Source organism: Crocodylus siamensis, chromosome 12, assembly GCF_052110815.1.
Source record: "Crocodylus siamensis isolate JL-2025a chromosome 12, ASM5211081v1, whole genome shotgun sequence".
Classification (NCBI taxonomy): Eukaryota; Metazoa; Chordata; order Crocodylia; family Crocodylidae; genus Crocodylus; species Crocodylus siamensis.
Window position 1 is genome coordinate 10511043 of NC_143406.1, and position 22009 is coordinate 10533051.

At 51.8% G+C, this 22009-nt stretch overlaps 1 protein-coding gene across 4 annotated transcripts in view; it reads right to left on the minus strand.

The window, feature by feature from the left end:
• The window catches only part of CASZ1 (castor zinc finger 1), a 231389-nt gene that overhangs the window by 33772 nt on the left and 175608 nt on the right, over positions 1-22009 (minus strand). For 3 of the 4 annotated variants that reach the window (XM_090024012.1, XM_090024011.1, XM_090024009.1), the window contains 5 exons: positions 17544-17585; positions 13870-14710; positions 9483-9551; positions 3111-3201; positions 880-1044 (listed from right to left, as the gene is read on the minus strand). In XM_090024012.1, coding sequence (XP_089880138.1) covers positions 880-1044; positions 3111-3201; positions 9483-9551; positions 13870-14710; positions 17544-17585 — 1208 coding nt within the window. The remainder of the gene's footprint in view (positions 1-879; positions 1045-3110; positions 3202-9482; positions 9552-13869; positions 14711-17543; positions 17586-22009) is intronic. The other variant, XM_090024010.1, reaches the window with a different exon arrangement.

Below are 22009 nucleotides of genomic sequence, written 5' to 3' on the forward strand. Positions count from 1 at the left end.
CCCAGGGGACTTACATGTACCATTGCCCATCAACCCAGCAAAGTTTCAGGATGCAGTGTCCACTCCCCAGCCTTACCCCAACTTTGGATCCCACGCTAGGAGATGGGTGAGCCAGCATGGACCTACCTAGACTTTGTAAGAAACAATAAAGGAATGAAGTTCTTTGTCTGTAGGAATTCCAAGGGTGGTTGCACTATGGTTAAAACATGGGTGACTAAAACCTAACCATGCTCCCAACCCATGCTGCATCCATGCCTGATAACTCTCATAACTTCTCCTTTAGCACTGCTGGCAAGGGGGGCAGATTGTCTAGGTTTATTTCAAGCTAAATACTGTTAATATTTGATTGTCCTAGCAGATGGCTACAGAGAAACTTGAATCAGTGTTAAAGGGCAGATGTTGGGTGAAGCGGCCTTATTGCAAGGTAGGTCAGATGGTCTGTTTGGGCAGAGGTACTAGTGCTACTTGTCCTTCCAACAGTCCCACAGAGATGGAGCATCTCTTTGGGTCAGTCAGGTATAGACAGGCAGAGATACTTGTATCTCGGTGCCCCACTCAGAAGGCTGTGATAAATGTAGAACAGCACTGCCCCTCATGATGCAATCTTTCATGGTCCTGCTCAGTCAACAGAGCCAGGAAACTGGGTACAGATTCTTCATAGAGAAAGCTGAACTAGGAGGGACCAGAGGAGGCTATGGTCAAGCTCTATGGATGCTCTCACTAGTATCAAAAGGGAAAATGTTAGGAGCCTGAACTTCAGGAGCCTTCAAGTTTGCAGCACAAGAGGCATGGGTTAGGCAAAGTGGCTCTGGGTTCTTCATTGTTGCTACAGTCTTCCCCATGTGCCATGGTGGTTTCTCCCCAGCCTGCTCAAGTTACCTGCATGCAGTGGTAGTGTGTGCTTTTCCCATTCAGGTGACAGCCATGGTAGTACACGCTGCAGTCATCCAAGGGGCTGAAGCGCATGAAGCCATGCTGGAGGGAGTTATCACGTTTCTTGTGCATGTTGTAATGTCGAATCACATCCTGTTTACTAGTGAATCTCTGGGGAGATACAGAGATAGACAGAGTGAGACGTATAGGCATGTGAAGGGGCAGGAGAGCATTCCTGGATGCCTGCCTTTATAAACCTCCCCTAGTGTGAATTTAAAACTCAGTCATCAAATGTGTTTGCCACCCTAGGGTGCAATTCTGTGTGTCATCTTTGTTAAAGGGAAAATGCGTGCAAACAAAAACCGTTTCACTAGCTTTAAGTGGGGAGTGAAAACGAAGCTAGCCCACTGTCCAAGATGAGCTCCCCGCAGTTCTAGACACAGTTCTTCTGCCATGCTTTTAACTGCTTCTAGCTCAAGAACTGCTATGCGCTACAGAGGAAACTAGTGAACTATACTGTTTGAAAGTGAGCGATCCCAGTTTCAGTATCCCTGGCTCTAGGGGTGAGACCGACTGCTAAACCTGCATCAGAATGCACGTGGGGTGAAAATACTTTCACCTCCTCTGCTGCCTTCATCAATAGCTTTCCAAGTTCTCTAAAATCATCAGTGACCTTTAGCCTCACCATACTCAGAGGGGGTAGGTTGGCTTTACTAGGAAAAGAGGTGGCATCAAGAGGTGAAGCGATTTGCCAATGGCCACAAGAAGTCAATGGCAAAGTTGAGAAATGAACCTAAGTATCCCTGGCCCCTGACTGAAGCAGCTGACCAGATCTTTCATCCTCTGCCTACCTAGGCTAATGCATCAGTGCCCCACTCTCAGGGTAGACAAAGTGCCTTGAATATAGAACTTTTTGCTTTTATTTCCCACATACATCGATATTAAACAGTGAAGGTGGGAAAAGAAATCATATTTTTAAGGAAATCAATACTCATTTATTTTGAGGAGAAATTGAAAAAGCCAGTATTCTAATGTTTAACAACTTTTTCAGCTTCCCTTCATAAGAGACAAATGATTATCGCTTCCACACTGCTCCTATAATACCAATCCTGATCAATTCCAAGTGGATATGTGGCTATAGATTTCAACAGGAAACCTGAGGAGGCTGGAGGTACAATTTCCCAGGGTGTACGCACAGGATTCCTATTGCCAATCAGAGTTAATTTGTGCCCACTTATTATGGCGTGTTACTTATTATAAAATATATCTCAGCCATAAAATAATTTGCATTTTAAAAAGCAGCCTAAATCCTTATTCCCTGTGAGACTAGAAAGCTCCTTTGCAAGCAACTCCCAGACTCTTTGGGAAATAATCACAAGGCCAATCAGAATAATAGTTTTTTTTTGTCTTTCCAGCCTTTGCGTTCCTTTCTGCTCCTTGTGCATAGAGGCGCTCGGGCCATGGCTGGGGCTGTCTCACCTGATTGCCACTCTGGTTTAGATGGGTCACTGCCAGCATCCCTGGGTTAAACTCTAGGTTGACTGACAGAAACCTGCTGTCAAACTCAGTGGAGCTAAACTGGCTTCCCTTGCTGTGGTCAGACCCATTCCTTTGACAGCAGTGCCCCCTGGGGCTGGGGCAGGAGTCACACTGAGCAAAGAACCAAGGCACATGCAGGGATTCCCCCCTACGCACAAGCACACGGATCCTGACCACAGAGATGGCAGTCATGCTCTCAGACCAGGCAAGAGGGTAAACAAACAGAGCATGTGATTCAGAGCTGGCTTGACGTGGCTCCCCTGGCAGTCCTCCCAGTAATTACAGCACGGCACGTGCTCCTTCCCTTGCTCTCTGCCCACCCCAAGCACAGATCAGGGCTGCGGTCTGGTCTTATTGGGTGTTTGGTTGCTGCTGTTGTAATGTCACTTGGGCAGCAGGTGAGGAAGAGAAGTTCACTGAGCAGCAGTCCCTGTTTTCACACACGATTTAGAACCTGGCCAAATTTATCCTCTTGGTTATGATAGTGTGGATCTGGAGTACCCCAATGACTCCAGCTGATCCATGTTCTGCTCTCAGCTACAGAGGTGCATATCCAGAGTAACCAAGCTGAGTTCAGTGGTGCCAGACTGGTTTGACTGGAAACAATGTGACTCTGGAAGTTTCAAACAGGATCTCCACCCCCCATGTCCAGCACAGAGAGAAAAGACAGTGTGTCATGCTGTGCCCACCCCTATTACCTGATAGTTGCACTCCGGGTCCAGGCAGTGGTAATGTTCTCGATATTGGTATGCACAGTGTATGTGTCCGCAGTGCTGGCTGCCAGAGAACCTGGGAATGGAGGGGGAAGAAAGAAAAGAGAGAAAGAGATAAAATTAAGTTGATCCACTCCTGGGGCTGCTGACTCTGGGGATTTCTGCAAGGCAAGACACAAGTGAAACAGGCACGGCATCCTCCCTGTTGCACCATCTAACTACCAACTCCAAGCATGCTGGGGAGACTGGGGACTTCTTTGAGTCACGGGTGCATTGCTGCTATCCCGCACTGCCCTTCGTCCTTTCCCTCTAACTGTTCAGTGCCAGGATGCCGAAGGAAAAAGCTTCCTCCAGCTACAAGCCCCTTTTCCAAAGAGGTTTTGTGTCTTTCTCTCTGAGGCAATACCATTACTAGGCTTCTTAAACTGGCTTTATTCTTTTCTCACTTCACTTCACTGGACTGCTCCAGAGTCTGATGAGCCCATGGGAACAGGCTCTTTCAAGTAGTTACAAGAGACAGGGGGCAAAAAGCTCAAGCAGCCAGGTTATTTTTCCCCTCTGGCCAGCACCAGAGGTCTTCCCCCATCCTGCCCAACCTGCTCAAGGTAGATGAGCAGCTCAAGGGAGCTTCAGCTGGAGCCACAAGGAAAACAGTATCATTCTCATGCAATGCAGCACCCCGCCAAAAAGCCATGCTGGAAGAAGAGGCGGGAGAAAGGTAAAGAGAAGGCCTGGGGTCAGCAGAGAGGCTGCAGATGCGTGTGTGACTCTCAGCTCTTCTGGAGCAGAAAGACTAAAGGACTGCAAAGGCTACTTGTTGCAGCTGGAGAGAGATGGGGCGCAAGCCGTAATGTGCCATATTTGCATTTCAATTAAGCGGGGAGTCAGCAGCTGCTGTTCTACTGCACCATAAACAAAGGTGATTTTTTCTTCTGACTCGCTGAGAGTTCAAGAGCAGCGTATTGAAAATTAGAGTGTGTCACGGCGGCACAATAAGTGATAATAAATGGGGGTTACTCCCTCACTTGGAAGGGAGAGACACATGATCTCTCTTGTTCAGGCTCCTCTCTAGGGAGCAAGTCCTGTCTCCCTTGTGTCTACGAAGACCCCCCACCCCAGGGGAAGCAAAACTGAGGCTTTCAGCATGTTTAGGGACCAGATGAACTTCCCCGGGGACTGGAGCCCTCTCTCTAAAAGAACAGTAGCAGTAGGCAGATTTCCTAAGTGCTCAGGATCCCAGCCTCCCCTTGTACCTTACCCCCATCCCCTTCCTTTGCTGGATCTCTCGCTGCTCAGGCAACTCTTGTGTTGCTGCCTTAAAAGGATGTTCTGCTGGAATCTAAGGGGCCATTGGATGCACCGGGGTACTGGATAGTAAAGGAAACTGAGGCTTTTGGACAAAGATTACTGGATGTACAGTCCAGAGCTGCCAGTGGGCAGAGGGAAAGGAGCCAGTGTCTGAGAAGGTGAGAGAGATCAAACACCAGAATAGAAGAAAGATTCAGCTCTGCATGTTGCAAGGCCAAGAGAAAGGAAATAGCTTAGAGAATGAAGCAGGTAATGTAGATGTCTAGAGGAAAGACGACAGAAGAGGAAACATCTAGAGAATAGATTTCTTCTCCCCACATCACTTCACAGGACAATATGGCTCTGGGGTGGAAACCGTCTCTCAGGTCCACCAGGCTAAATGCACAAGAAGACTGGGCAATACACAGTAAGAGAGATCTCTTCCTCCCAGGACTCTGGTTTCAGGCCTTAGATGAGGCAGGGTGGAGATGGAAAAGAATGGGGCTAATGCTGGAGAGGGATTTAGGCGGCAAAAGGAGATGTGGAAGAGAGGAAGACAGGTCATGGTAGATGGCTCCCAGCTGGGAAAGGGGTGTTCTGGCTCAAAATGATGATCTTAGAAAAGGTACGACACAAAGTTGGATGTGATGAGACAAATGTCTGAAATCAGTCTGGAAGTGACTACCACCTGGGAGATCTTCCAGACCTGAAAACCTTTGTGGAAATGATGAATGACTCAGGGTTGGGAGATGAAAGGACATGATGGGGGAGTAGTTGAGCCATGGATTACATTTTTTTCTGCAACCCCTCCCAGTCAGGATGGTTGAAGAGGAACCAGGTATCCAGAGTCAAGAAGGGAAGGAAGAAAAGAGGAAAGAGAAAAAAAATGAGGAAGGCCACATTAAGTAAAGTGCCTAAACCTAGGAGCAAGAAAACAAGATCCTATGAGGAAAAATGAATGCAGTGTCTAATATTCCCAACCTGAGTGTAATGGTATCAGGTGGGGGGGGAGGGGAAGGAGTCACCATCAGCCCCTTTTTGTATGGCTAAAAGTGTGAGGATCCCATTACTTTTTTTCTGTAGTAACATGAGGTCATGCTATGGAAAAGGTTGAGGACAGATGGATTAGACAATAAGCTGTAGGGAGAACAGAGCGCCATGGCGAGATTAGATAGATACCTTATGGTGAGACTGACATACAAAAGAGACCAATATACAGAAATGGATGAGATAAATTAGACAGGCACTTGCAAGCAAGCAGAGTGCAATATCAGAAGAAGACAACACAGCCAGCAGAGAGCCTGTCTTCAGGAAACCCCACTCATGCACAATAGCCTGGATCACCCCTGCCCCCAGCAATCCCATGACATCCCTGAAACAATCACAGACCCTAGTTGGATTGGGGATTGTCTTTTAGTGCCATTTAGCAGTGGGAAATAATGAGGAAGAGCCAACACCAAGGACAAAGCCAGCTCCCTTCAGGCCACCAGCAAGTGCTCCACAGGCTACAGGCTACAGACCTCAGAGACAGAAAGGATGCACAGTCCCTAGCTCCGTCTAACGGTGCAGTGACCTCCCCTCTGGTCAGCATACAAGCCTCTTCCTAACCTGAGTCTGCCTGCTGCAACTGAATTTCAGCGGGGCTCACACTCCCCGTCAAGCAACCTCTAGCTTGGGAGCCACCGATCTAGACACAGACTGGAGAGAGGCAGATAGATCTGAAAAGGGCAATAAGAGGAGACGTGAAAGCAAGACATTGGGAACAAGCTTCACAGAGCATATTGTGGAGGCAACTGAAAGAGCTGGAGAGCCTGAAAGGGAAAAGACAGAGGAGAAGGGGGCTCTGGAGTCAAACATTCAAAGACAAATTAGCATCTGCTCACAGGCTCTCCCCATTCCCTGCCACCACATACACCAGGAGTGCATGCAGTAAAGAGCATGAGAGAGAGGCAAGGAAAGGCTAGAGGGGATCTCGAAAGTAAAGCAGTGGGATGAGTTAGGGCTGTGACGGGGCAGGGGTGTAGGATGGGGGGCTCTGGGTACAGGACAGAAACAGGGAAGGGAAGGTTTGGAGGGGCACACCATGCTGAGGTGGGGGAAGAGGGCTAGGGCTGGAGTCAAGCACCATAAGGCAGTTCTGAAGTGCAGAAGAAACCTGAGGTTGGTCATGGGGATGGGGGGGCCTCCAGGAGATGGAAAGGGGACGTAATTGACAGAAGAGAGCGACATTGCTAAAAAATTAAATGCCTTCTTTTGCCTCAGCGTTCACAAAGGGAGATGGGGACAGATGCCAGACGCAGACATGCCTTTCCCAGGGGAGGGAGAAGAAACACTGCAGGAAATCAGGATCACGCCAGAACAGGTGACTGAGAAACTGGAACAAACCTTAGCTGTGGTGGGGAAACAAACCAAGTGGCAAACAATGACGCTGGGTTGCACAAACAAAGGCGTGGGGTGGGAGGGAGTGACAGCAACGCCAGACATGTACAAAGGGCACCAGGGAGGCTAGGAGTGGAACAGGCTGCGCCATCGCTGGTCCATCCAGTCCAGCATGCTGTCTCTGAGATGGCCAGCACCAGCCGCTGGAGAAGAAGGGTCAGGCTGGGGTCCTGCTGCTTATGGGGAAAGCTTCCTTCCTAGTGAGGTGAGATGGGGAAGAGACAGCAAAGGGTAGGGAGTAAGATACAGGGCTGGAGGGCTGAAGAAAGCAGGTCTGCCTGCTGTGGAGGAGAGGGAGATGGAGACTGTGACACACACGCTCTTCATGTGATCGTATGAATGGCACTGGCCAAGCGGCTGTATGAGCTAAGATCAAGCAAGGACTACAGCTAAGGGAAGGGCCGGGACCTAGAGGAATTGCTCTTCATGAGATGGGTTACCCAAGGCAGCAGCAGGAGTAACTTGTGGTTTCCGCTTGGTGAGAAGGAAACAAGGGCTGTAGCAATGTGGGGGTGGCACTCAAGCTCCTGGCCTCCTTTTGCCTTGGAGTATGCTACAATCTTATATCTGATGGTGTGTGTGCGTGTATGTTACAATCTCATATCGGGGGTGGGGGGAGTGTGTGTATTTGTAATTCAACAGTAAGTGAGATGGGAAGCTCCTGCTACTGCACTGCCACGGTGGCTGGACAGTGTTCGGTGGGACAGTGTGCTTTGGGGCCTGCCCAGTGGGAGCAGGGAGGCAGGATTCTTGCTACGTTGCAATATTAACAGGTTAGGCTCCTAAAGGGTTATATTTACCCTGTGCTTTTTCTGACACTTGAAACAGTTCAAAGCTATTAATTTTTAAAGCGCAGCATCTGTTTAGTTTTTCAAAACAGGAAAGCTTACACACCACACACTCCCTGACACGCACACACATGTACATGCACACTCCCCAACTCTTCCTCAGAACATCCCTCCTCGTTTACACAAACGCGCCTCCATTTACAGGTACACGCGCGCATTTGTACGCATCCACAATCCCGTGCACCCGTACACATCCCCCCTGTGCAGCACTCTCTGTACCCCCCCCAGCACCTGCTCCCCCCTTCATTCGTTCAGTTGTTTTGACAGCAAGAGCCAGTCCCAGATCTGGCAGGAGTTAGCAAGGAAAACTGAGATAAATAAATAATAATAAAAATAATAAATAAAGAAGTCAGCATGCTCAGTGAGTGTTTACAGACTCATTACCCTGTAACGATGATATGAGAGAAGGAAGAAGAAAAAAAAACCCACCCCAATTACAAGGGGGAGGAAACCCACACGCAAATAAATATTTAAGTAAGTGCTGCCAGATGCACCATCTGCTGAGGCACTAATAATAATAGCAATAATAATAATAATTACAAAAAAGAAACCACAGAAAAAATATAAATATACAAGGGAAAAAAACCAGCTCAACCCAAACTAGCTAAGTAAGAGGTTTTGTTTTGTTGTGCGAGAGAATGGATTATCCCTGGGCAGCTTTTGGCAGTGGCTTTGGTGAACTCATTAAGCTAACTGTGCAGCACAGACATGCTCCCCCCACCTCTTATTTTAAGGCTTTAAACTGTTTTTAAAACCATGTGTAAATTAAAGGGAAGTTGCTGGGCTGCCAAGGGGCGGCCCATGGAGCTTTTTAAGGCAGGAAGTGGTGTCCCAAAGCCACCTTGCAAACTTCCCTTCCTGCACTGTCTCGGCCCAGGGGGAGCTGCGAGGAGAGGACAGGAGTGCTGCGTTTAGAGCGGCTCTTTACTTGCACTGGGCACAAAGGGATGATTTCTTCCCTCTGCTCTCCCAGCATAAGCATGCTGACCTCAGTGGAGTGCAGCTGAGAGAGGACTCAGCCTTCAGATCCCCACTGGTCTCTCAACACTGCCTAGCCAGGGTGGAGGCTTGGCACCCAGGGGAGAAGATTATTTGGCTGCTGAATGGCCCTTGCTCCCTTTGGCCCAGCGAGGCAAGGGTGGGACTAAGCTCTTGATCTCATCTCCAGTTCTCCTGAGGGCAGGCGAGTGGCAGCCCATGCTGGGGCACCACTGCTCTGGGCCCTTTGCTACGATAACAGAATAGCCCTCCCTCTCTCTTCCCACCTCATCTTCCCTGTTGCCCCCAACAGCCCTACATCCCAGGGTTGATGCAGGCAGGACTGGGGGAGCAAACCCCTTGCTTTAATTTTTTGAGGCCTGTTTATGGCTTGCTCTGACTACAATGCTCTGTATGACCCCCCCACCTCCAGCCTTGAGATCCCAGACCCCAAAAAGGGCAGAAGATATAGGCTGGAAATAACACCGGTGAGCAAGGAGAATGCCAGCCAGGAGGCCAGGGACTGCACTAGAGCCCAGGCCTCCACAATGAGGTACTTCTTCACTGTCTACTGGGGCCGTGGGGGGAAGAGAGCTCTCGTGGGCTCCTCGGGCTTGTTCACAGGTTCCTGCTCTGGGGTCCCGAGGGGGGAACAAAGTCAGTATGGATGTCAGAGGGAAATGGAAGACTCAGTGCCCATGACTGGTGTATACATTTCACCCGGACAGACAGACGGACGAGACCCCCCCCTCCCATACCCTTCCCTCCCAACCATGTCCCCGAGAAAGCCGAGGGGTTTGCCTACCTGGCAATATATTTCTGGTAAATATTTACATCTTCGCTGACAGCTGGTTTGTCAGTGGGTAATCCGTTCCTAATGAGAAACACACAGGGCAGAGCTGGTTAGCAGGCAGTGGCAGGGCACAGTCGAAGCTCCCCGTCTCTCTCATGCAGCACTGAGCAGACCAGGGCACTGGGCTCTGGGAACAGTATGCAGCAGAGATACCTGCCTGTGTAACCTCCCCCCTCGCCCTCTCAGCTCTGCACCCCCTTCTCCTAGGGACACATTCCCTTCCTGCATCTCCCATGCCCCCAGAGCTCATTCCTGTTTGCTGAAGGGGCTAAGAAGACCTGCCACAAGCCACAAAGACACCACTGCCCCATCTACACAGAACCAGAGGTCATCTCAAAAGTGGATGGTCCCAACCCTGTTGTAACATGTCTTCTGCTTACAAAAAGAAAGCTTTAAATACATGCCTATACTGTGTTAAACCACTGGAAAATAATAATAATGACAAGAGTCTAGCACGATTCAGACACTGTAAGCTCCCGTCTACATTAATGACCAGAACCGTGCTGCGACTGTTGGAGAGCGGACTGCGTTTGTGATCTGACCACTGCAACATGGCGGCAGCATAGAGAGGGCTTTGATTACACTCTCCCAGTGACCCCACACCCTGCTGACAGAACCACAAATATAGCTGTGTAGCTTTGCAATGAGGCATGAAACACGCACTGCACCCAACCATTCACTTGGAAAAGTATCTGCCTTGAAACTGGCACAGAAATTACGTCTTAGTTGGGTTCTCCAACAACAGCAAGAAAGAACCTTAGTACAGCCAGTCTGGGCTTTGGCCAACAAGAATCATTGCTGCAGACCTTGCAGAGTGGCCAAGGAGAAATAGGCTGCACTTGGGTCTTCCTCTTGCATCCTGGCGCCCTTCTGTTTTGTGCCAGCTCCAAATCCTGGTTATGCCAGGACAGCTCTGCAGAAGTTTCACATCAAGTAGGTAAATGAATTTAGCCCAAGTTAAGAGCATTAGGAGTTACCCAGTTAATACCCTGAATTTGTGTGTGTGTGAGAGAATGAAGGGGTAATTTCTGCCAGGTCATTTGGTCCCAGAGGGTTTCTGAATGGAAAGGCAGGTCCTGGATCATGCAGTGAGTCCTGTCTTCACTAGCACAGTTATCACTTTACCTCGCATGCCCCTCTCATCTCATGGTGCACACTGCTCTGGATCTCCCACTTGCTGTACAGTCAGCCTTCAGACAAGCACAAAGGCCAGCAAAGCTTTGGAGATTCCCCAAGTTGGGAAGTTCAGCAAGTGCCCCCATTCCCCACTGCAGTGGTGCAGCGAGAGGTTGCTTTGACATCTGAGGGGCACAGAAGTGCAGCCTGCAAAGACCTGGAGGGCATGTGTGGGGGTAGCTCATCTTTATGGCAGTGAAGTTAGGCCCACCATGCCCAAACAACACACAAGTAGGTCTGCAGATGGGCAATGGAGGAGCTGCATGTCAACAGGAGAGCATTACTGGTCTGTGTCCAGTCCAGGCACCTTGTGGGTTAAAGCAGGAGAATGAGAAGCTGCCTCCACTCTGACGGAAGTGTCCCCCCGGGGGCTGTGCCTGGTTTGTGATACCTCCATACCTGGAGGGAGGAGCAATCACAGCTCCATGAGAATGCTCTGCCTAGCCACAACACACCAAACACACCCACAGGTCTGCAAGTGTTCAGCAGAGCACAACTGGGTGGAAGTCTCAAAGCAAGCCCATTGCCAGCTATACTCCCATCACCATGTCCCCTCTCCCTCATTCCCAGGAAGTCCTGTGGTTAGAGAAGGGATCACCGTGACACTGCAAACCTTCATCCACAGCAGAAAAAAAAGCATGGGGCTGCAAGAGAGGAACAGAACCAGATCCTGATGAAAAGCAAAAGCAAAGCAAGGGTGCATGAGCAGCTCCCTGCAACCCCAAGATGCCCAGGCAGCACAAGGGCAGGAGAGAAAATGCTCAGAGGGCCAGACTGTCCTTGAGACTCAATGGACTTCCTCTTTCCGGAGCTGCAGACCTGTGGCCTGACCACGATAAGGTGCTGGCCACATACACATATTTACAACTAAGTGTCCTGACAGCAGCAGCCCCTGCCTGCCCTCTGAAGCAAGAAACATCAGTGAGAGTGCGAGTGAGTGTTCAGCCACAAGGCATTTATAGCATGCTCCTGGCACAGCAGGGAGCCCGCTGCCCCAGGGGCTAAACCAGGCTCTGTGGCAGAGCCAGCAAAGTGGAGAACGCTACTATCTCATTGAACAGCGTGGCACACAATGACGAGGGGTGTTGGAGGGGTCACAGCGCTCCCAGATTGGAGGCTGGGTGATAAATTTAGCTGCAGCTCATGATAATGCTTTCCTCTTTTCCAAACACTGGAATAAAGAACCCACAGCAATGAATTAACGTGTCCCACAGGAAGCAGAGACTCCTGCCTTGCACAGGGAAACTGAGGCACAGGAGATGGATCACTGGCAGTCAGGAACATACCCCAAGTCTCCTGACTCTGAGGCCTATATCATAGCTCCAGGGGCAGTCTTCCTCCCTACAGAGGGATAAGGCAGGTGGCTGGACACAATGGCACTGGTGTGACCTAGAAGACCCAGACCTGGTACAAATGATCTCATGGGGCTCCTGGGTGATACAACCTGTTCAGATGTGGGGACCAGCCAATCAGAAGGCCACAACTGAGTTCCTCGGTGGAAAACCACATGATGGGTGTCACCTCAACCAATGGAAGGGCAGGGTAGCCAAGCAGGAGGAGCCTCCCTCCCATAGGCATCCTTGAAGTACATTGCGGGGAGCAAGCCCCAGGAACCAATAATGCTTCTCACAAAAGGTACTCAGGTCCCATGAAGCCAGAGAATCCAGCCAAGATGGGGAAGCAGTGCTCACACTCCCCTGCTCTGTTTGCACCCTGACCCTGACAATTTCCTAGAGTTTAAGGTCAGCCCATCAGGTCCAGTCCCTTTTATGGGGTCAGCAGTTTCCTCTCCAGAAACAACCTCTCCATCTTATAACCCTAACCCCGCGAGGCCTTAGGATGGGAGGAGTGCTGAAGGGTAGCTGCATTACTTTGTCCAGAACCTGAATGCTGGGGGAAAACAAAGCTTGTGCTTCCACACAGCACTGGTGGAGCAGTATTAATCTCTCCCTTGGCCCCAGCAAACATACCTGTCCTCTTCTTAGATGGCTACATCTACGCTAGGATTCCCGACTAGTGCTTCTAACACTACAACAGTGCTGCTGGGCACACAGCTCCAGCAATGCTACAGGGACCCTGGTGTCTTAAGGACCACAACATCTAATCCTGCTAATAACATGTCTGCATGTCAAGGTGGTTGAAGTGGCAGTGCCCATATGCCCACGTCTATTTGCATGTCTCCTCCATTGCTACCTCAAGCAGAGCTCCCCTCGGGACAATCCATGCAGGTATCCCCATGGCCCAGTAAGTCACCGGTCTCTTGGTAGAGGATGCCAACAATGTGTCAGGGGGTTATTAGTACTAACTGGGGTGGTAGATGTGCATGTGAGATATGGCATGTCCTGGCCAAACTGGAGGTGTTTGCCCAGTTGCAGGCTTTCTTGCCTCATTTCCATCTGTGAGGAACGGCTTAGACCGACATAACATGACCTACTGTGAGAGTTTTGCCACTGACTTCACTAGTAGAATCGGGCCCTTCTCCAGTTAGAGAGATGTGCTGCTTAAGAGATGTGGAGGGCAGAGGGGAAGAAAGCGGCCACGATCCAGACTTGCACGTCAGAGCAGGTCACCCTTCTGTGTCTTGTCTCACCCTGGGATCTGTGCCTGGGTAGGGGGCTGATGGACTCAGGCAGTTAGGACCTCATGGGTACTGGGAGTCATTTCACGAGTTCATCTTGCTGTGAGCAGCCAGGGATGAGGACAGCTGACAGGACAACCAAGCTGTCTTGCAGCCGGTGTCCAAGGAAACAGGATTTTCACTGGTCCTTTGCTTGCCTCTCACTGACTAGTCCCACTGGACCTCCCCAGTTGCCTGCAGCACCAGGTGAAGATGCCTAGGCCTGGCTTTGGATCCTGACCTCAGGCCATGGCTGCTTCTGCTGGCTGTCTTGTTAACCTTATGTTAACACTGTCCTTAACAGCCCAAATCAACTCCAGTTCTTTTTTCAGGGTTAGGGTCAGGGTAGGAATTAGGATGTTTAGAAACCAAGACAGATTAAAAGACTCAAGCAAACCTGGCTGGTGGGTTGAGCCAACCTCTGAATCAAAAAACTTCCCCTGATATGAGCAAGGGGAGGACAGCAAGCTTTCCTCTGAGGGACCCACAGTGCCTCCTCATGTCCCCCGACTAATGGAAAGTAAAGAGAAATGGAAGGGCACTTACTTGACTGTAGAGACCGTTCCAGTTGTGATGGAGTCTGTCTTGGAGAAGGTTGACTTCAGGTACTCAGGGGTGTTGAATGGCAAAGAGACAGGCTGTTCAGGCCCAGTCACTGGAGCGCTGCTGGGGGTACTGGTGAGAGGAGTGGGGGTCAAGCTGGGTGCAGCAGGCTTGACTGGAGTGAGCTTCTGGATGTTCCTCACGTCATACTTGGAAGGCCGGCCCACCTTGCCCGTCTTGAAAGCTATGGCCCCTCCCATGTCTGGATTGCCTTCCCCAGGCTTGAAAAGGTGCAAGTACTTGACATTCTCTAGATCATACTTGGAGGCCTTCTTGTAGGTGTTGCCATTCTGTGGCCTAATGCTCTCGCCTGTCTTCAGCTTCTGGATGAAGAAGTCATACTTGGAGGCCCGAGACATCAGCCCCTGCATCTGGGAGCTGCTGGGAGAGGGCAAGGGCAGGATGGTGGCTTTGGTCTCCGTCAGCAGGGAGGCATCTGGACCTGGCAACCGGATGGGCTGGGCCAGCACTGAGGAAGCCTCTTTGCCCAGCTTGGAGCTCAGCTCTTCAGGCCTGGTCAGATGGATGGGCCAGGAGAGCTGTTCGCCAGCCTTGAGCTTGCGGATATACTCCTCGTACTTGGAGAAGCGGGCCCGCTTGCTCATGGCATCCTCGCTGGGCAGGGAGGTGGCGGCCGAGGTGGCCTCTGAGGTAGCAGCATTTAGCTTGTCGAAGCTGATCTTGCGGGCCAGCTCATCCCGCATGTTCTGGTCGTCGTAGCCGAACATGCCCAGGAATTCATTCATGGTGGTGGCGGCGTAATCGCGCAGCGACGAAGCTTCCCCTGCAAACAGACAGCGAGAACGAGTCACACGGGGTGGATTTCTCCTCTCCTGAAAAGGCATCGGTGGGGGTGGGAGGGGGGAGTGGGGAGAGGGGAACATGATCTACTGACGTTTGGCTCACTTGTTAGGTTTTACGACTCTTAAATTAATTTGTTTAAAAAAAAAAAGTAATTAATACTGGGGTAAAATAAAAAGAGTTCATCAATGCCAGGAAAATCAATTTCCTAAATGTTCTAGCCGATGGCTTTTCAGTACATTAAACAAAGTTTCATAAATGTCTCTGCACTCTTGCCTTGGCCTAATATGAAGGAAAAGTAATTTTACTGGAAGTGAGGCCAGTGCCAATATGCTGGGGTTTGCGCAGCTCTGTCCTTGTGTGTGTGTGTGTGTGTGTGTGTGGGGGGGGGGGGGACGACACATGCGCACACATGGCAGAGCAGGGAGGTCGGGTACAGAGGAAGGCTGCGTGGATGTCTACATGGGGAGCAGGGGTGAGGGCAGAGGGGAGGAGTGTGTGCGGTGGGCAGGGCTTGAGGGCAGAAGGGCTGGCGGTGGTGGGGGAGGGCAGGGAGCAAGGCAGAGGCATGGGCTGTTGGGGGCAGGCTGGGGTAGGAGATGTGAGAGGACAGAGGCAGGATGTGGAAATGAGGAGGGGAAGGGGGATAAACGAGTGGGCATAGGGACAAGTGAAGGTGAGGCAGGAGGTCAAGGAGCTGGCAGGAGCAGAGACTGCTGTGTGGGTGTTGGGGGTGGGGAGGGGCAGCAAGGAATCCCTATGGCCACTCTGGTCCCCCCCCCACACCACTGCTTTTCTAACATCTCCTACATCTAAGTGGCTCCCAAAGCATCTTCTCCTGGGGTCAGGCTGTGCAGGAGCCCTACTGCCACTGCCCTAGGTGCTAACAGTGCACAGAGGGTGGCAGAGTCCAGCTGGCAGCATCCACAGCCCTGCCCAAGGGAGCAGGCTGCTGGGCAAGGGGCCCATGGAGAGGAGGCAAGCTGTTCTTCTCATGGCCAGGGGGAGAAGAGCTGCTTCCTCAGGGTGGGGGCTGTTATCCCTGAGGTCGGGGCTGTGGGGGGAGGGCTGTTCTCCCATGGTCTCTCCCTCCCCGCTCCCTCCCACTGGCACTTTTGCTGGTCACTGGGAGGGGAAGAACAGTGCTCTGGAGGTCACCCAATATCAGTGTAAAGGAGGAAATAAAGATTACTCTGACTGACGTGCCAACTCAGACTCATTTAGGCTTCAGTCTGACACAGCGTTCCTCCTCCTCCTCCTCCTCTCCTTCTCGCTTTCTCCGGCAGAGTAAAGATTTACTGTACGCAGGAGTCCTTCAAACCTCCCTTGTCATCTTTCCCAATCACTCACTCGGGCTCTCGTGGGTGGGCACCATCTCTCACAGGGAGGGTGAGTGCTGGAGAGGGCAGGTGCGAGGCAGCAGGAAGGGGGTTCCTGGCCGCTGCCCTGGGTCTGGCACTCGGAGGTGGAGTGCCGTCATGAAAGACAGCACGAGAGCTCGGGGCTTGTCTCAGCTATGGAGCCCAAGGGGTTAAAATGGAGCCCTGGGCTCTAAGAGCAACCAATGCCATGCATACAAGCACACATGCATGGGTATGCACCACATGCACAGACAAATGCACGCGCACATGTCTGAATGCTCCTGTGCAAAGTGGCCCCAACCAACAAGCGGCGTAGCTCAGGAGCTCACCTAGCTCTCAGAAGCCTGTTTCAGCAAGGGCATGGGTGGGAAGAGATACCTGGAAAAGACAGGGCCCTGTAGTGGGCTCCAAAAATTCCTGCAGGACACGCAAGGGTCATATCCCAGTACCACCGATGCCTAATGTAGCCAGGTGTGTGGGGCATAAACCCTGCTGTGTTGCTGGCCTATGCTACAAGGGACAGTGTAGGACAGCAAAGGTAGGAAAACACATCTGCTGCACTAGAAGTGATGACCTAGGGCTAGGCCACTGGTGCCAGGATCCAGGAAAGGACAGCACAGCCTTCCTCAGCTGGGCACCAACACCCTGCACCTACAGATGCGAAGTGATGCAGAGCTACCAGGGCTCACAGGATACTCCTTAGCTAGCTGTGCAACAGGGACGTGATTTTGGCAGAAGGATGCCCCGGCACTAGCCAGCAGCACCCTGCTCAGATGCCCACATTTGACAACTAGGACACCTCCTGGGAAGAGTGGGTTCATTTCCCCTGGCCCCATTAGCACTCCCTCCCAGGGCCCTCACTGCCTGGGGATACCAGAGGGATTGCCTTTCACTTTCGCACACCCAGGCATTAAAGTGCTTCCTCCTTTTTTCAAGCTTTTTGTCCTTTTGATGCCTTTCCCTTTCCCCACCCCCATTCCAGTGTAACCCTATAGCCCCAACAAAAGCGATTAATACCATAAAATCCCCCGTGTCTAAGATTTCCATGGTCCTGCTAACCCTGTCTCCCCTCTTCTGCTTTTCATCTCTCTTTGGACCTGTAAGATGATCCCTAGTTACCCCGCATCCCAAACTTCTAGGCCTGGCACAATGAAATCCCATCCCCCTCAACCCAAACAGCCAAGGGGAAAGAGCACCATGAAGGGGATAGGAAAGAAAATTAAACTAGCAAGCGATCACTGGCTTTAAGGGCCACCCTGGAAGGTAGAGCTGGCAGGTTATTTCCTCTGCTGGCAAGGAGACTTGTTCACACCATAGCATTTCTGTTCTCATCCCACATCCAGGAATCCCAGAGAAGTTGTGGGAGGTGGGAGAGGAGGCTGAGCGCTAAGGAAGGCCCACCCCAAGCTTTGCCCCAAGCCCAGGAAGAAGGGGGAGCTGGAAAGATGATCCCACCTTTTTTGCACTTCCTGGACCTCATGCCTCTCAGTTCCCCGCCTGAAACACAAGGATAACAAGTAGAAGCTGTGAGACTCCCTGCTGAGCCCACATCCCAAGCCAGCCTGGCAAATCCCAGGCTGATCCAGCCCCTGCTGAGATTAACCACACAAAGCCTTAAGGAAGAGAGACCTGGGAAACCGGGGACTTCCCGGTACTACCGAGTCAGGAGGAGCCCTGAGATTGACCGTTTCTTTAAGCTTCTCAAACCTGCAAGCCTAGGCTTGGAAGTGCTTTGGCCCCTGCCCTGGTGAGACCCAGCTGGTGCAGGGGGCGGCCGAGGAGGAACAGGATGATGGGGAAGGGGTCCCTCCTGAGCCTTGATGAAGCCGGGGGAGTTTGGGTCCCAGGGAGCACTCACTGCAGCCTGCTCCTATTTCAGCTGAACTGGCTGTTCTCTCTCTCACAATCATCTATGACCTCCACCCCGATTCTCCTTTAGGTCAGTTCTGGATGATCACGCAAGCACAGCTAAGCGTTCCCCAAAGCTGTGGGGAAGACCAGACCTCCCAGAGGCCAACCATGGCTGGCTCCCCTACATGCTGCCCAGCCAATGCCCCTCACCCTGGGCTACCAGCATCTCCTCCAGACCGAGAGCGTTCACCCTGCATGCCAGTTACCCCTCGGTGTCTCTGCAGGCAGCTGACAAGGAAGCCTGCAGGAGCCAGCTGCAGTGGTGGCACCAGTGGCTTGGCCCATGTCCCACTGGGAGAAGGGCCGAGACCCAGTCACCTTGTTTCATGTGAGCCACTCAACAGCTGTGAGCTGGCAGCTCCTCATTCAAACCAGAGGCAAAGGTCAAAGCTTCCCCTCTCTTGAACCCAGCCCTTGGGGCTGCCTGCCTTACCCCTCCACACCCTGGTACAACGCACGGGGCAGCAGGTGGGAGATGATTCCTTGCAGAGGGCAGCACCACTGAGCCGTGCTCCTTCCAGGCCCACGTGTGTGCGGGGCAGCCTTGTCCCCAGGCTCGCCCTCTCCCGCACCGCACCGTGCCCTTCCTCCTGCAGCGCATTCTTCCCTCCCCTCTGCATGATAAGGAGAGCTCCCTCTCCCCTGGCCATGGCTCTCCATTTGTGGGCATTGCCAAAGAGCAGAGATTTGCGCGTCTCGGAGCAGCTATCGTATCACAACGGATCCGGAGTGAGCACGGAAAAAAAAAAAAAAAAGAGGGGGCTAAAAATAGCCCAGAGCAGCACACTATATATGGAAGGAAAAGCCAAACAGCCCGAATGGAGCGGAGCTCTGGCCACCGGGGGATGGGGCAGCCTGCACGGGGCTTCGGCCTTTTGCCTGGGCAGCACAGGAAAACACAGCAGATTGCCGGGTTTAAAGTAAAAACCCAGAAACTGGCTCTGGCCACCTGCAAACATTTCCTAGTGGGGAAGGCTCCTGGGAAATCAGGGAAGGAGAAGCCCACGAGTGGGCCAAGAAACAGGCACTCCCCTTCCCACAGGCTTGGCTTACTTAGGAATAACAATCTATACGAACTGGAAACTTTGGAAGCTCAAGAGAGGACAAACCTCTTGGAGATTCCCACTGCCCTCCTGCTCTGTGAGTTACTGTGTGCGAGGGAGGAAGGGCAGTGCGGGGCGGCCCAGGGACATGCACGTGCAGGCCTATGAGACAGTGTGGAGGGGCTGCGTGGGTGAGGGGAGAAGTGTGGGGGGGAGAGTGAGCTAGTCAGCATGCACGAGTGAGTGAGGCCGGGTATCTGTGATGGGCTCTGTCACTCGTCTCCTGAAAACATCAGCTCTGCACATCCCGCACATGTTCCCTGTCTGCGACGGAGGGGGATGCAGGAGGTACATCCAGAGGCCCAATCGGCCAGGGCAGCTCTCATTAGTCCCCCGTCCCTGCAGAGTGGCCAAAGCGGAGAACAAACCTGCCCCTCGGATGAGTCGCAGCTCGTTTCTGAGGGTGGAGCATTGCAAAGCCAGCCCTGAATGCTGATGCGCTGCCCAGTCTCCAGTGAGTTCCCCCCATGTCCCATTCACAAGAACAGGTCCGCAATCCCCCAAGGGGTCAGGGTACCAACGTGGCAGATGCAGGGTCAACCTGCTAGAGGCATCAGCTGAGGAAGCGAATGATGGAGGAAGGAGCAGAGAGTGAAACAAGTGATGTGAATGGCCTGTCCTGGTCTAGGAAACCTATGACTGGGGGTCACTGATTCCCTTGGGGCAGATCAATCTAGAGGCAGTGTCTGCCTTTTAGTCAGTCTCTTGCTTTTTACTTGAATTTCCAGCTGGACAAGGAGCTTGACCAGTAACTACCAATGGTATTAAGCATCTGCAGCTCCTACCGCCTCCAAGGAGAACAACAGACCCGGGGCACCTTAAGAATCAGGTCTGTAGGTGATTCCCCTTAGGCCACACTGGCTGGGTGACTTGGCAAAGCCCTGTAGCTATTCTCCTGCCCCTGGTCCTCTGCTCAGCTTGCCAGCCCACCCAGGCTTTTCTGAAACCGTCATACCAGACTCCTCCCTGGTGTACAGAAGTGCAGGTCCAGCTGAGCCAAAGGGCTACACGCCCTGTTACACCGGCTCCAATGATGCCTACTGGGGACAAAGTCAGGATCTACGGAGGAGAGAGCTGAAGACAAGAGGGGAGGGAAAGCAGCACTAAGCCCTTCTGGAGGCAAGAAAACCCAAGCCCTGTACCAGTGCAGCTGCTTGCGTGTACAACCCTTAAGGGAGCCCATGTGATCTGGGCACCATACATGCTCTTGCCCATCTCACATGCCCTTGTGCCCACTTGCTCCAATAATTAGGCATGGATTTTTGACAATGTGGCCATGAAATGACATGAAGCCAGAAGCTCGGTTCTGAACAGGGGACACAGGATCCCTTCCATTCCCCGCAGGTTGGCCACATATTTCTACATCGGGTTCCCCCCTCCAATCCTTTTTTGCTTTTCTCCACATCCAAAACTGCAAGTGGTGTGTGTGGGGGAGGAGGGGAATTTAAACAAACTGCGAACGGAGTCCAGGCGCAATCACCTTGTGTCTGGGAACGACAAGGGCTTTCCTATCAAAGGAAACTGAAGGTCACACTTTTCCTCATTGATCTTGCAATGTTTGTTAATTACTCTGTCACTGATGTGGCGAAGGATAATTAAACAGCTCTGTTTATATCTTATATGCATAATTATGTGCGCTGCCACTGAACTCGTGAAGACTGGAGAATATGCCTCTCCAGAAGGGGAACGGACAGACGGAGATGAGTTTCGGCTGCATTATTAACAGGAGGAGGAAAGCACAGGCACGCACAAAAGAGGGAAAGTTTGATGGATTTGCCAAGTGCTGAGATCGGAGGGGGTGGGGTGAAGAGACCTTTCCATCAAGAGATTCAATCCAAGTAGGTGACAGATGTAGACGTCGTGGGGAGGTCTAGACACTGTGGTACACAGGGTATTGAGTTACTGTCCACGCTTTGTGCTTAAAGGGTTTGTGATGTTGATCTGGAGAGACCGGTGTTTCTGGGGTGAACAAGGAATGCATTTTTCCCCCAGTGCTCACCCACACCCACCAGAGCCTTTGGCTGAATTCAAACTGGCTCGAGCCTGACAAGGGGGGCGCTCCTTGATGTCAGGAGATAACCACAAACAACAAATACATCGAGCCTCTGGGGGAAACCCCTTCAGAGGAGTTATGTCCAAACTGTCATCCAGATACTGGTGTGAGAGAAGCTGGGGCAGAAGAAAAAGAGTGCAGGGGGCCTCAGGCTCTGGGATTCACCAATGCTCTGAGTCACAAGGTGGTTCCCTGAATGGGTGGCTGTAATGACACAGGACAGAGCATCTCCCAGAGGGGACAGCCAGCCATGCTGGGGAGCATCCCCTTGATTCTTGAGCAGGGGTAACCATGAAAATGTGAAGGGAGAATTTGGCTGTGTGGTGTGTCACACCTCTGTTATGCACATGGGTGTCACAAATGTGAAAGGGATGTTCACAGTAATAAAGAGATCACAGGAATGAATGAAAGAAGGGGAGAATGCACGCATGTGAAAGGAAGGAGAGAGTTTGTGTTGGCAGGACAAATCGGGCTTGTTTGCTGACGGGAACAAAGCTGTGAAGGATTGTGGCATCCCAGTAGATGCTGCTGGTGTTTGTCACCCTGCCAATGGCAGCGCTGCTCCTCTGGAGGGGAAGGCAGGGAGCCCTCTCCCACACACGCCAACCTCCCGGCTAATCTGCCCACTCTGCGGCTCTTGCATTCACCTGGCTCAGCTTAGGTAACCAGAACAAACAACAATAGCTTGGGAGTTACACCCAGGACAGCCACCTTCCACCTCTGAGCTGTGCACATATGCATGCAAACACACACAGCAGACATGGCCCTGGCATGAGTTCACGTGCTGCTTGGATGTGTGCACTTAAAAATATCTGCAGCCTTCACCCACAAATCCAGACACAGCCAGTTCTCTC